General features: G+C 42.8%; 1 protein-coding gene across 1 annotated transcript in view; it reads left to right on the forward strand.

Annotated features, from left to right (window-relative positions):
- Positions 1 to 13,563, forward strand: part of PLCH2 (phospholipase C, eta 2) — a 42,955-nt gene that overhangs the window by 11,412 nt on the left and 17,980 nt on the right. Inside the window, exons 6-13 of the mRNA XM_010149764.1 lie at positions 735 to 828; positions 4,415 to 4,618; positions 5,816 to 5,936; positions 7,867 to 8,038; positions 8,293 to 8,400; positions 10,807 to 10,965; positions 12,869 to 12,961; positions 13,395 to 13,495. Coding sequence (XP_010148066.1) covers positions 735 to 828; positions 4,415 to 4,618; positions 5,816 to 5,936; positions 7,867 to 8,038; positions 8,293 to 8,400; positions 10,807 to 10,965; positions 12,869 to 12,961; positions 13,395 to 13,495 — 1,052 coding nt within the window. The remainder of the gene's footprint in view (positions 1 to 734; positions 829 to 4,414; positions 4,619 to 5,815; positions 5,937 to 7,866; positions 8,039 to 8,292; positions 8,401 to 10,806; positions 10,966 to 12,868; positions 12,962 to 13,394; positions 13,496 to 13,563) is intronic.

The following is a 13,563-nucleotide window of genomic DNA, read 5'->3' on the forward strand; positions in this document are numbered from 1 at the left end:
GTGTACAGCATCTGAGGGAAAGGATTTGCTGGACCACTCAGGATAGGAACATTAAATAATACCAGGAATAATAGTTACAGGATAAATCAGCAGTAAATAGCAGGAATATTAGTGTTAAAATTGAATTAGGAGAACGTTGCAAGGTAAAAAGCTGCAGCTTATCATAAATGGCCTGTTTTTTTATAAATGCTAACTCTTAGAAACATGTAATTCCCTTTGTACTCTTTCCTTCTTCAGGTGAGGATGCAAAGCAACCTTGAAGTTAGCAGATTTCCTCAAGGAGCTTTCTGAGAGCATTATGTCCTGATTCTCTTGTTACTCTGCCAGTAACTGATTTTCCTGTCTGCTGCATAAAGATGAGCCGTTTCCTTCTTTTATTTTAAAGTAAAACCCCTCTGATAATGCAAACTAAGCCTTTAATCCTCCCGGAGAAGAATCCATTGGTTTGTGTCAAAGCTTGTTCTGTTTGGATGCTCCGTGTGCCTAATAGCACTAACCAGATTTGACCTACACAGCAGAACTCTCTATTGGCTGGTGTGGGCTTAGCACAGGGACCTTTCACCAGGCACTCTCGTTCTTATCTGACCTGACACTGATTGACAGGAGTGAGAATCTCACTGGGAAACTGGAAATCCTCGGTACCGCTATGGATACATGGCCAGTGGTTAAACTGTACACACAGAAAAGAGGTAGGAGAAGCTGTGGTGAACACTTCCTTTTCGCTGCTTTTACAGATGACGAATGTGACTAAAGAACACTGCCTGGAAATCGTCAGCAAGTTTGAACCGTGCCTGGAGAACAAGAAGGAGGGAGCTCTGGGGATTGACGGTGAGCTGCCTGCTGTAGCTCTTGTAGGAAAGAGGCAACTGTTCCAATGCTTCTGAGAAAAAGTTTGCATAACGTATAGTCATAGAATCGTATCACGCTGTACAGAGTATGCTTGTTCCTAGTTTTCTTTTTAATATCTATTATTTGCTGAGGAACCTAAAGGGAAATCAGTCCTCTTTGGAAGGTTTTTAAACGTACATATGCTGAAGAGCAGTCGCTGAAGGTCAGCTGGAGCTGGATGTGGCTTTATTAGTGCTTTTGGAAAACAGTAGAATTTAGTTGCATCACTCCTGCAGGTATTTTTGGAAATCTTTTTAAGTTTTAATAAGGGGAGTGATGTGATCTGGAGTAAACATGTGAAGTGGGATGATAAATGAAATTTATCCGAAGCATGCTTCCGTGACTCCTGGTGCTAAAGCTTCACTCTGAATACAGTGATGCTGTACCATCATGATTGTGGTTGTTATTCTGAGGGCTGATTCTAAATCCTTTCATCTGAATAGTAAATCTTCTGCCAGATCCTGTTGACTCCAGGACAGAGTACGTTGCTCAGGAATTAGATTCTGTGCAGGAGTTCTAGAACCTTTTGAAAATCAGTCTTTTCTGTTTCTGTGGGGATGTTGGCACAGTGAAAAATGGCAAAATGGAAGTTCAGTTCTGTTTGCTGCATGAAGAAGTGGGTAGTTTCTGGTATGTTGGGTGAGGTGGTTGGTTGTTCAAGGAGTGATGGTTACTTGGGAGAGGTTCAGGTCTCCTCTATTTTCAGACTAAATTCTCAGTTCATTTTAAAGCTCATACTAGTGCCAAGTGACTGCAGCAGCTGACATTTTCATGTTTTTATTTTCTGGTGCTGTACGGTCAGTGGCAGTCACATAATTAATGAATAATCAGGTTCATTATCTTGCCTTCCTCATAGATAGGCAAGTCAGACTAGGCTTTCCAAAACAATTGTCGTTTTTCATACCAGAAAGAAAAACTTTCAGAATCCTAACCAGAACAATAACACTGCTGTGCCTAGGAATGGATGATGACACGGTTGATAGTTTATGAGTTAGGATCAGAGACCAGCCCAACGTGGGTGATGTTCTGCTGGGTGTCTGCTACGGATCTCTGGTCAGGAAGAAGTGGAAGATGAGGGTGTTGTGAAACAACTGGGGAAAGCTTCTCATTAGCAGGCTCTGCTCCTCACGGGAGACTTTCACTACGCCAATATCTTGGTGGAAGTGCAGCAGAACAGACCTCAGCTAGAGCTAAACTACTGCAGGAGTTTTCTGGAGTGCATTGATGGTAACATCCTAACAGAGGGAACTGAGGGGCTGACAAGGGGCACAGAGCAGGATCGGGTACTGGCAAAGAAGAAAGAACTGCTTAAAACCCATAGAGTATCTGCATGCATGCATACATATATGCACACGTGTGCATGTGCACACGCGCAGGAGTTACTCTGTGCTTCTCTTTGTGTGCAGCTGAGACTTTAGATCCCTCTTGTCTTCCGGAAAACAAACTGGGTGTTGCCTAGGGAGACTGAAGTCTAACAGCTTGGAAATTGAAGCTCTATGTTTCTTCCTAAATTGATACAGCCAAGACGAGCATCACGCTCACACTTAGCAGCAGCAGTAAGATAATAGCACAGTGTTCCTTGCCCATTCACATTCATTCCTGTGTCTGTGTTTGCTGGCCTCCTCAGCTGTGAGGGCTGGCATCTGCCAGCACCTTGGCCTGGCCTGTGACAACGAGCTCGTTCAACATATCCTTGCAAAACCCTCTTACCTTCCCCTGTTGATCAAAATAAACCACTGTGTCGGTGCACTTTTCCTGAGAGCGTAAGCAGGGAGCTCCGTGGTACACGCTGCCGAGAGAGTCTTCCTCCATTCCTGTTTCCTCATCCTAGGGCTGGTAGAGCCGGTCAGGGCGAACTCGTTGCAGCAGGTTTGATACTATGTTTTACCCAGGGCTTAAGGCAAACAATGGTGTTGTTTCAGAGGCTGCTGCAGCAGTGGTGTGTGGGACTGATCTTGTAGTGGCCGATTGGTTTGTAGAAAGAAGAAAAGATTAATTTGCCAAGAGTCATTAGCTGTATGTCTGCTGACATATGCTGTGCCCTCTCAGTTTTTCAAGCTGTCTGCCCTGACTTGGTTAGTCTTTTGTTTTCACTTTAGCCGTATTTCTGGTTTGCTGGTCCATCATGGCATGTGCCTCAAGAGACTCAAGTATCAGGTTAGACTGAGGATCCCCAGCACTGTTTCCTAGTGTATTGTTCTGGCTGCTGTTTGTATTTATCAGCTCTTTTCCTTTAATGAAACTTTCATCAACACAAAATGTAAAGCCATAAAGGTGACACTTTATCTTAGATTCTGTTCAAGCTATTCTCATCTAGTCTATTCTCTGCGCTCTGCAGACCAGTATTCTGAGACTGATTTTGAGGACTGGAGTTATTTTGCCTTGTGTAGCTTTAGTGAAACAAAGCACCAGGCTGTCACAGACGGAGAAAGCGCATAAAGACCTCTAGAAGTCTGGCAGGTTTTTATATGAGCACAGCTTTATTTATAGAATGATGAGTGACATGTAAGGAGAATTAGAAGTCTTGAAGCAGAGACCTTTCTGAACAAAGGCATCATCGCTGTCAGCAGCTAAGCCAGGATGTGAATGGGAAGCTTAGACTTTCATTGGTGGTGAGTGAAAAGAATTTTGGGGAGACTTGAAATGGAAGTTACAGTTTTTAATGTTAGCCTGTCTTGTGAAAGAGTCTGCGTCCTTGTGCACAACCGTATACTGGTGGTCTGAGAGCAGCAATTTCACACAAAGGTCAAAACCATAACTTGCTAAAACTTTTGCTTCTGAACGAGCGATGATTGCAGTACAGACATTGTCCAGGTGACATAGTCTGCACGATCCGCAAGCATCCCGCTACTTTGGAAAATAAATTCTTCTGGTAGCAACACTGAGAGTGCTACAGATAATTGACGTTTTGGTGTCAAGTCTGGAGTATCACAGTGGCCTTCAGTCCCCTCAAGTGATGCTGTACTGCAGATCTCTCCCGTCTGCATGCGCCGTCATCTCAGAATTAGAGACTCTTGCTTGTAAAAGCCAATATGTGTTGACATTCTTCTGGTGTTTTCAGGAGAAAGAGAGGAGGGGAGAGTATCTCCCTTGCATCAAACTGGGTTGGGTCGCTGGAAACTATCTCTAGGCACTGCAGTACCAAACATCTTTCAGCTCATTTCACAGAGGAGCAATGCCAGGATATGACCGCAGATCTCTGGAAGCTTTTGTATGCTCTGACACTTAATGTCCTAGCAGAGTATTTTGACAAAAATTATAAGCCTGAAACATGAGGTTGCATTAAATAGACATTTTTTTCAGGAAAGGCAGAGCAGGGCAATGTAGAAACCAGCTGGAAATTACTTGAAAGCAGTAACTGCAATGGGTCGTTGTGGCAGGTGGGATGTAATGATGTTTATTTATTTATCTTACCTGTTCAGGAATGCGCTGGTGATTGTAGGGATGCATTTTTAAGCTGGTTTTAGGAAAGCTACAACAACAAAAAGGACAAAACTGTATTATTTATAGTATTGTTTGTTTACAGGTTTCACCAATTACATGCGGAGTCCATCAGGGGACATATTCAACCCAGAGCACTACCAAGTGAATCAGGACATGAGTTACCCTTTGAGTCACTATTTCATTACCTCTTCACATAATACCTACCTCATGGGAGATCAGCTGATGTCCCAGTCTAGAGTGGACATGTATGCATGGGTGCTGCAGTCTGGCTGCCGTTGCGTGGAAGGTAAAGATCTAAAAGGAATCGTCAGTGGGCTCAGTGGTTTCGCTTCTCCTCTGTCAAGGGAGACGCATGACTTCTGCAGACGGCACGGTAATGGGTAGAGGAAAAGGCCTAGTAAATGCTGTCTTCCCTTCATAAAGAATGACAGAACAGTGTTGCCATGTAATGGATAAATGTCTTGAGCGTGGAAATAAGGCAGACATTTGAAGGGTAATGTCGTTGGTACTGAGGAAAAAACAAATTGTGCTATTTTTGTGGAGAGGATACTAACATTCAGCAGAAGGTACTGGTGTACATACATTCGAGCCAAATATTTGTCAACCAGACTGGCAAATACGGCAGATTTCCTGCTATATGTAAGAGGAAAGCTGATATTTCTGATAAGGGGGGTCGGGTTCTATGGTGGAGAGTATTGACAGTCTCTGACCAGGAAGCCTGTATGTGAAATCCCTTCTGATGTTCACAGTGCCTTTCTGAGACCTGTGTCATAGTCATCTGTGGCAGCCTGACCATCACAGTGTTGTCACAGTCTTTCAGAGAGCCAATGTTACGATTTTCAGGTCAGGTTGTGGACATGCCAGTGGGTGCTTTAGAGGAGTAAAACATTTCATGAAAATACAATTGTAAATAAGTGTAAGTTCAGGCAAAATCCAAGGAGGCCTACAGATGCCTAAGTCTTGGCTTCGCTGGTGGTGTGAGAAGCTTGGCTAAGACTCTGCTTTCCCTTTCAGGTTCAAAAAAAAGCAGTGCTATGCTGTGTCATCTCTCTTCCTCTCATAATACTCCTCAGCACTTGCTAAAGGAGATCTTTTTCGCTTGGGGCTTTCTCAAGCAATGGGAAGTCATCAGTGCACAGTAGAATATCAAGGCCATGAAGCTGCTACAGGGAAAGGAGGTTCTATGCTGTGTCATCTCTCTTCCTCTCATAATACTCCTCAGCACTTGCTAAAGGAGATCTTTTTCGCTTGGGGCTTTCTCAAGCAATGGGAAGTCATCAGTGCACAGTAGAATATCAAGGCCATGAAGCTGCTACAGGGAAAGGAGGTTCAACAGATGGAGGGTGGGAATGAACCTTTGCCTTGCTTGGCTGTGTACACGGCTGGCGGGTTGCTGGACGGAATGGCAGGGTCTCATGGTCTTCAGCAGATGGTGGCCCCAGATGTTACTTGTCTGATGGGTGTCACTGTTTCTGTTCTACAGTTGACTGCTGGGATGGGCCGGATGGTGAACCGATTGTCCACCATGGATACACTCTGACTTCCAAAATTCTCTTCAAAGATGTGATTGAAACGATCAACAAATATGCCTTTATCAAGAATGAGTATGTATACGGTCTGCCAACTTCTGAATCTTTTACAGGGCTGTAAGCTGGAGTGTTCCCAGGCATCTTGTAAAGGCAGTCAGTGGTAACCTAACCTGTGTCTGCACGTGCCAGACAGAATTCTGAGCTGTTTCTGTGGGGAGGAAGCCTTCAGAAAGACATAATGAGGCAAACCGACTGAGTAGGGGCATTCTCTACATAGCTGTGAGGCTGCCTTTATCCCATTTGTAGAAGATCAGAGGATCAACATATTTTGCCAGTGACTATTTGTAGTGAATGGTTGGCAGTTCAACACATTTCTCTCTGGATGTGTACTCCAGTATGCCAAGGTGACGCTTGGGTGCTCCAGGGATAGGAAGCAGGTCAGGCAGCAAAGGAGAGACAGTAGCCCAGTTGTGGAGAAAGCAGCCTGTTCAAGAGACAGGTTATTTTCCCTACCTGTATATTGCTAAGGAAATCAGAGAATTATCTGATGGGAAGTTTCATATACCTTGGCAGTACTGTCCTGAGAGTCAAAATGTGTGTGTCAACCTGTTTTTTTAAAGATACATTCATTTATCTCTGTAAAAATTCTCCAGTAGCTCCTCCAAAGTCGTCCATCTGCCTTCATGAATAGAGCTAAACTTGCACTGAAATTTCAGCCCAGGTAAACTTATTTTGAGCCTGACATTTTTGGAGTAAGGTGTGATAAATCAAAGGAGAGCTGGCAGGCAGAATACATGGCAATGCTTCTGAAATTGTGGCAGTTCTTAAAAGCTGTACAGAAAGGTTAACTGGAGCCGCGTTACAACTTGTTATGTGTGGTGGTTTTTTTTCCGGATAGGTGTTGATGCTCAGTCCGAGTTTGGTACCAAATGAAGTGTGTTTTAGACTTGCAGATGTTTACTTTCCCAGTATAGGCTGGAGACATAGCTGTTGGGAAGCTGCAAATTCAGCTTAGGAACTAGCTTCAGGCAAAGCTGGGGATGTAACTATAGTCATCAGCTGGGAACATTTTGTCCTGCAGGCATTGTCTCGCTCAAAGCCTCATTTTGCCTGATGAGGAGCTATTGAGGGCCTGATGTCAGGATAGACATCTATTTCTTCATAATTAGTTTTTAAATAATGAATCCCTCATAATTCAGCCCCACCAAACTGCATTGTACGCTGGCTTTTGTGCTTATCCTAAAAATGTATCATCTCTAAACAGAAACCCACCTTCAGTGGGCTTTTATATGGCACCAACCACACTGAAATCAATGTTTCACAAATCTTGATGCCTTTCAAACAACATTATTTTTGCTTATTGCTCAGCCTCAGCCTGAAGAATCAACAATAAATGACAGCACTAAAACCAGATCTATAAGTAATGCTGTCTTTGTAGAAGAGGCTGTATCTGCAGGCTGGTTTGTATGATACTGCTCTGTTACCAGCTAGAAAAGATTTCCTGGAAGAACTAGTGCAACAGGTTCATCACTTGGTTGTTGGAAGTGGGAAGGTTAGTTGGAAAGGAAGATCCACTGGGGATCTTTTTTCAGTTCTTGGAACCTTTATTTACCTTTACCTGTGAGAGTACAAAAGGGCTGGAGCACCCACTGGAGGGGAGAGTTGAAGGCACTGGGTATTTAGGTTTTCCTTATGAATGGCTTGCCACAGTCTCTTTGATAGGACGTAGAGGTCAGGACTGGGTAGTGTAGGAAGGGGAGAAGTGTGCTCTGGAAAAAAAAAGCATCAAATCAGATTGCAGAAGTTAAATTATCCCGTTGCTGTCAAAAACGGACCGTTCAGTTTGGAGTGAGTATTGGGGTATCAACACTGAGCCCACACCCCTGCAGATTTCGCTGGGGGTGATGCCTGTTCCAGGAATGGCTCAGACAGTAAAAACCCTTATCCTCTGAATGCAGTACAAGCTGAATTTGCAGCTGATGATACTCACTGTTGTCTCTGCCAGGTACCCTGTTATCTTGTCAATTGAGAACCATTGCAGTGTCATCCAGCAGAAGAAGATGGCTCAGTATCTTCTAGAAATTCTAGGAGACAAACTGGATCTGTCTTCTGTGCACAATGATGATTCCACCAAGCTCCCTTCACCAGAAAGTCTTAAAGGCAAGATACTGGTTAAGGTAAAAACGTGCTTCATCTGTTTCATCCCTCTTTTTGTTTGTGATGATTATGATTTCTGCCCAATTATCACTTAGACCCTAACTTAAATCATTGTACAAAAAGCAGTCTTCAAGAACCTGGCACTTCAGGTTCTGAACAAATGTCTTCTCAATCAACAAGAACCTGGTTGCATGCTTTGTATATATGATTTTTCTAAACGTGTGGTAGCGAGAGCTGCATGCCAACCTGCCTGTGTAATCATTTTACCGTCCAGGGGAAGAAACTTCCAGCCAACATCAGTGATGATGCAGAGGAAGGTGAAGTTTCTGATGAGGACAGTGCTGATGAGATTGATGACGACTGTAAACTAATGAATGGAGATGTAAGTTGAGTGCCCATTTGACTGTAAATGCATGTTACCTTTTCCCACCCCAGTGAGAAGAAACCTTGTAAGGGTTCTCTGCAGTGTGGATGTGATCTAATCTTTGGGATTCAGCAGAAGTCCTTTAGGTTCTAAACCTTCCTGGGGACAGATTTGACAAAAGTTCAGCAGCACCCCTAATGCTGGTTATGTTTCAGGTTTGGAGTTTTTTGTCTTTTACTATTTTAAATAATAATATCTCATGACTCTATTGCATTGTAGTGTTCTTCCCCTCAAGTGCCAAAAAGAAAAGAAAAAATTCTACCTATGTCAAACTGAGGTCATTGTTACAGAGCATCCCTTTGGGTTGCTGAATGCCACCCCTTTGGTTTGCAGAATGCTGGCCTTAGTGGGTTTTTAATTTAAAGGAGAATTAAAATGGGAGAATGTTTTAATCTCTGCTTGCTTCAATCTGAAAATCCCTTATTTCTTCATCCTTTTTAAAAGTTGGGGATTTTTGTCACTTTAATCTTCTGGGAAGTGACATTACATCTTACAGAAACAATATGAAGCACAGCAGAACTGCTTGATAACATAAGCTAGATTGCCTTGGAGAGAGATTGCATTTTCAGTCCTCTCTCCCTCAGGCCATTTCCTCATTTTGTGTTATGGATTTGATCCTTTTCATCTGAAACCAAATGAGAAACTTCTTTATGAATAAGTCTACCAAAGGGGAAGAATCATATTTTGGGTTTTTTAAAAACTATTATGTTTTAGCAAATCACTTTTCAGTATTTCCAGGCTGCTTTAATGCCTCATGTTTTGTGACACTTTCTTGTTAGATGTTGCATCTTTTCAAAGTGGAAGGTACTGTACAGCCAGGGGTGACAGGGGTCGGTCCAGGAGGCTTACAGCTATGTACAGCCAGGCCTGGTACCAAGGCCATCTGCCCAGGGAGAGAATGAACTGAAAGCTGAACCAAAAGCTTTGACAATCCACTTAAGGGCTACCTGTATATGGAAACCAGAACTATGCAAACCAAGTAAAAGGAGAATTGGATATTTCTTGACTCTGAAACTTCACTGTGATCAGCGCAGTTCACTCGGCTGTTTCCCTGTGTTGTCTAGTTCTCTCTCTGCCCCAGGCGTGGCAGACCATTTTCAGCAGCCAAAGGAAACAAGGCAGGTGATTTGGCAGCCCTGTTAAATTCAGAGGCACTCTCGTACTTAAGGTCCTGATTTTGCAAGTTTTCCAGATAATTTGTAGGCTTAAAGATGGTTTGTTTTGAGGGGATCCTAATCCAACTACTTGAACAAGCAGACATGTCAGCGGATCTCTCATTGCTAGAAGTCACTTCTGCCATGATTCTTTTCAACTTAGCCCACACATAAGCTATTTATAAAGAGATGTCAAATAATGTTTATTTTAATTCCATTAAATGGATGGCGAAACGAAAGCCAGTGAGAGTCATCTTTCATAATAAAATTAGGTAGTAACATGTTATGGCTGGGTGTATTATTCTCAGCAAAGGCTCAGTAGGCGTTGCTTTGCTGACCTCATTCTCTTTGTTACGAGCAGTTCACTTTCCTGTAAGGTTTACTGATGCTTTGAATCTGAGATTTGCTACATCTGCCTTCTTTTCCAGGCCAAATTTTGAAGAGCTCAAAAAATCATAGCTTGTTTCATGACAAATTTAACTGGGAATTCTTAAGGCCTACTGAGAAAACACAATCTGTCACCCTTTAAAAGACCTGGGACTGTAAGTTTATGCCTCATGGAGGAAGAAAACTCTGGATTTCTATTTTTGTTTCCCGCACTTCCTCACGTGGGCTGTGGTGTACACTGGAGGGAACAGCGGCTCTCTGACGTTTTGCCCTTGAACCACTGAAATCAAGATTAAAGCTTGATTTCAAAAAAGCCGCTCCCATTCCATCCAGTGGGATCTGCCTCTGTTGTAGCTGCAGTCACCCTTGGCAGAGCAGATGAACGCTGTCCCTCAACCCCAGTGTGTGAGGGAAACACCGGATACTAGAGTTTCCACACGTATCCATTACAATTCAATTTCCATGAAGAATGGCAGCACAGTGGAGTAAATCATGGTTTTAAACTGAATATGGAGTGCAAAACGTGGCCTGTGTGAATCCAGTTGGGTTTGGGAGTCATCTCCGTAATAGTCATCTCAGTTAGCACATCCTTGGCTTATAACAGATGCTGCACCTGAATAGCTCTGCTAATGGTCAGTCTTGGTTTAATTAGAACTGTTTTAATTAGTTCTACTCTGTCATCACTTCAGACAATCTGTTTACACTTGACATCTAACATCTACTTCAGGGCCTCATATGCTTCCGTAGTTTGCATTAATCCTGGCTGGAATTGCTAAGACTTTTTTCATCACCACCTAGTTTAATGATCCTGTTTTCTTTGTAGGCATCTAGTAATAGGAAAAGAGTGGAGAATATAGCAAAGAAAAAACTGGACTCACTCATAAAAGAATCCAAGATCCGTGACTGTGAAGATCCGAACAATTTTACAGTTACCACTCTGCCCTCATCAGGAAAGGCTGCTCTGAAATCAGAGAGTAAGAAGGTGAACATGTTTTATTCCATTTTGCTTATCCCTACACCTGATTGTTGTTTGTCTCTGTAGCTACGTAGTACTATTATTTCAGAACAGTAACACTTGTTCTTTCAAAGGTGGATGTCTACGGTTGGGCTTTTAAATCTGTGTTGAGACTCCCCAGAAAAGACAGCTCAGTGTACCTGAGGTGTCTGCAGCTATCATAGTCCTAGTGAAATTAAAGAATGCTCCACACTTCCCTTAAAACAAGGTAGTGTGAGTCATACGACGGGTTTTGCAAAGTCTGTCGGGTCCCTCTCTAGGTTAACTGGGATAATAACATTTAAGAATAACCAAGTAGCCAAAACGTTCCCCTGGGATGTGGCAGATCCAGGTTCATGGAGTCAGAGTTCGGTGGAGCTGGAATTTTGACGCTATGTTTTCCGTTCCTGGATGACTGCCCTGACCACCACGGATTAGGCTGTTTCAGTATAGAAGCTAACACATTCCCTTCTTCTGTAGCATTTTCTGAGATATTTTGTCATGACATCCTATTAAAACCTCACATTCCTTATGTAAAAGCTACGTCATAAGGAAGAATACTTTTAACATTTATGACCATTTATTAGAAGCTTCTTTTTAATTTGCAGATAATGAGATTTGAATTTTTGCTAGTTTTATGATTCGCACTCGATGCAGAAGGATATTCTGTTATTGCAGATGAATAGTGAAACATGACAGTCCTCCAGAATATGACCCAGAATGCTAAACACTTCTTTCTCCAAAGTCCAGTGACCTCAGAGGAAGGTGGTTAGCATTTCCCTTATTGTGTTTGATTAGCTTTCTGAATAAATTACATATTATTGCCTTCAGATTCACAGTTCGTTCGGTTGATGATGACGCCAGGTGGACATCACTCTCGGATATGCAAAGGTGTTTTTTCTTGCTCACACAGCAATTGGAGCATGAAATGTGCACATGAAATGACTTTTCAACAGGAAGAATTTTATTCTCCATTATAAAAAGTGCATATGAAAGTTGGGCTTTTTGCCCTCAGTTCTCTGTTCTGTGCATTTACGTTTGTATTTTAATTTTGTACTAACGCCTATTTTTAAAAATGTGCTCAGCCCACAGACAGCTTCGTGAACTTGAGGCAATGTCATTTTAGAATTTATAATAAGCCACAAAAGCTTAGGAAGATTGTTGCATGGAAATGAAAAACACTAGAGATCTGCCAATAAGACAGAGATGTGCTAACTTGGGATTGAGACTAGATGAGAACTAAAAATCAGCTTCCCAAAACATTTTATGGCATGAGTGTTGTATGGACTTTTAAGCCCAATGGTTCACATGATGTGTCAGTTACTCTTGTAAGATCCACTGCAAAGCCAAGACTTCAGGAGTCCTTTTGCGCAGGTGTTAACCAGAATAGTCTGTGTTGTATTAGTCCAGAAAACAAACTGTAAGGTCATATTAAACAGCAGCAGCACCGGTGAAGTACACACATTTGTTTTATGAGAATGTAGGTTCTTCCTTACTGTGGAGTATCGTAGTAAAACTGTGCAGCTGGCAGAAATCAGTCCTGTTAAGCTACCTGGTGTCAATGCAGGTGTGTGGTATGGGGCACTCGGACTTTGCCTGGAGGAAAGCAGAATTGGAGTGGGGTATCTGCCTGATTACTTCCTGCTCTGAAACTTCCCGTGGGCAAAAAGTGATGGCAGTTATTGCTGGGACATGAGGTCTTATACTCAACTTATGTTTAAAAAAGCCTGCATGGGCCTGGTCCGGTTCTGTTGACGCTTTAGGGAGGAGTGCTTCCCAAACTATGTGTGCCGATGTTCAGACACACTCTCAGTCATACTCGGTTTGGTCTGCTGCATTATTCTTTCTGTTTGAATTCTGTTTGAAAAATGAATCTGCTTGATTGCTTTAGAGTAAACTTGAGGACGATGTGGAGTCTGGGGAAGACTTCAGTACCAGTAAAAGGCAGAGCCGGTCATTGATGGGCAGCTTTTCTAAACGCAAGGTGAGCCACTCGGTGGGTTTGGTCTACGCTAAAGTTTATGTCCTTGGGTAGGTTTTGGCTTTGCGCACAGTGGTGTAGAGGAGTATCGTAAGTGCATTGTCTGGCTGGATAACTGGTCATAACTACACATAACGAGGCAGCTTCAGTTGACATCAAGGTCATAAAGTATCCAAGATCTGTTCTGAAAACATAAAAATTCATTTGCACCTTTCACCTGAGGGTTTGTGATTCCTTTATAAAGAGGCTCTGAGCTTGGGCTGAGCCTTCCCCGCGCGCCTGCGTATCATGCTGCCACCAGACTGTTGCCAACGCTGGCGTTTCCCGTTTTCTGTGAGCGATGTGCTCGTTGGCATGGCAAAGCAGAATTGTATTCAGCTGCTCTAATGCTGATCAGACAGTTGTGATATGATGGTTTTATTTCCCTGTGGCACAGAAAAAAGGAAGCAAATTGAAAAAGGCAACAAGTCTGGAAGAGGGCGAAGACGATTTGGATTCTCAAGGAAATTTAGCCAGGAGCTCTGTACATACCAGCAGGTCTGTTAACAAGCAATTTGGCAATGTTGTTTCTAAGACAGATACCTACATAAATGTACCCACGAAAT

The sequence above is a fragment of the Eurypyga helias genome, unplaced genomic scaffold, assembly GCF_000690775.1.
Source record: "Eurypyga helias isolate BGI_N326 unplaced genomic scaffold, ASM69077v1 scaffold14094, whole genome shotgun sequence".
In the NCBI taxonomy this organism is placed as follows: domain Eukaryota; kingdom Metazoa; phylum Chordata; class Aves; order Eurypygiformes; family Eurypygidae; genus Eurypyga; species Eurypyga helias.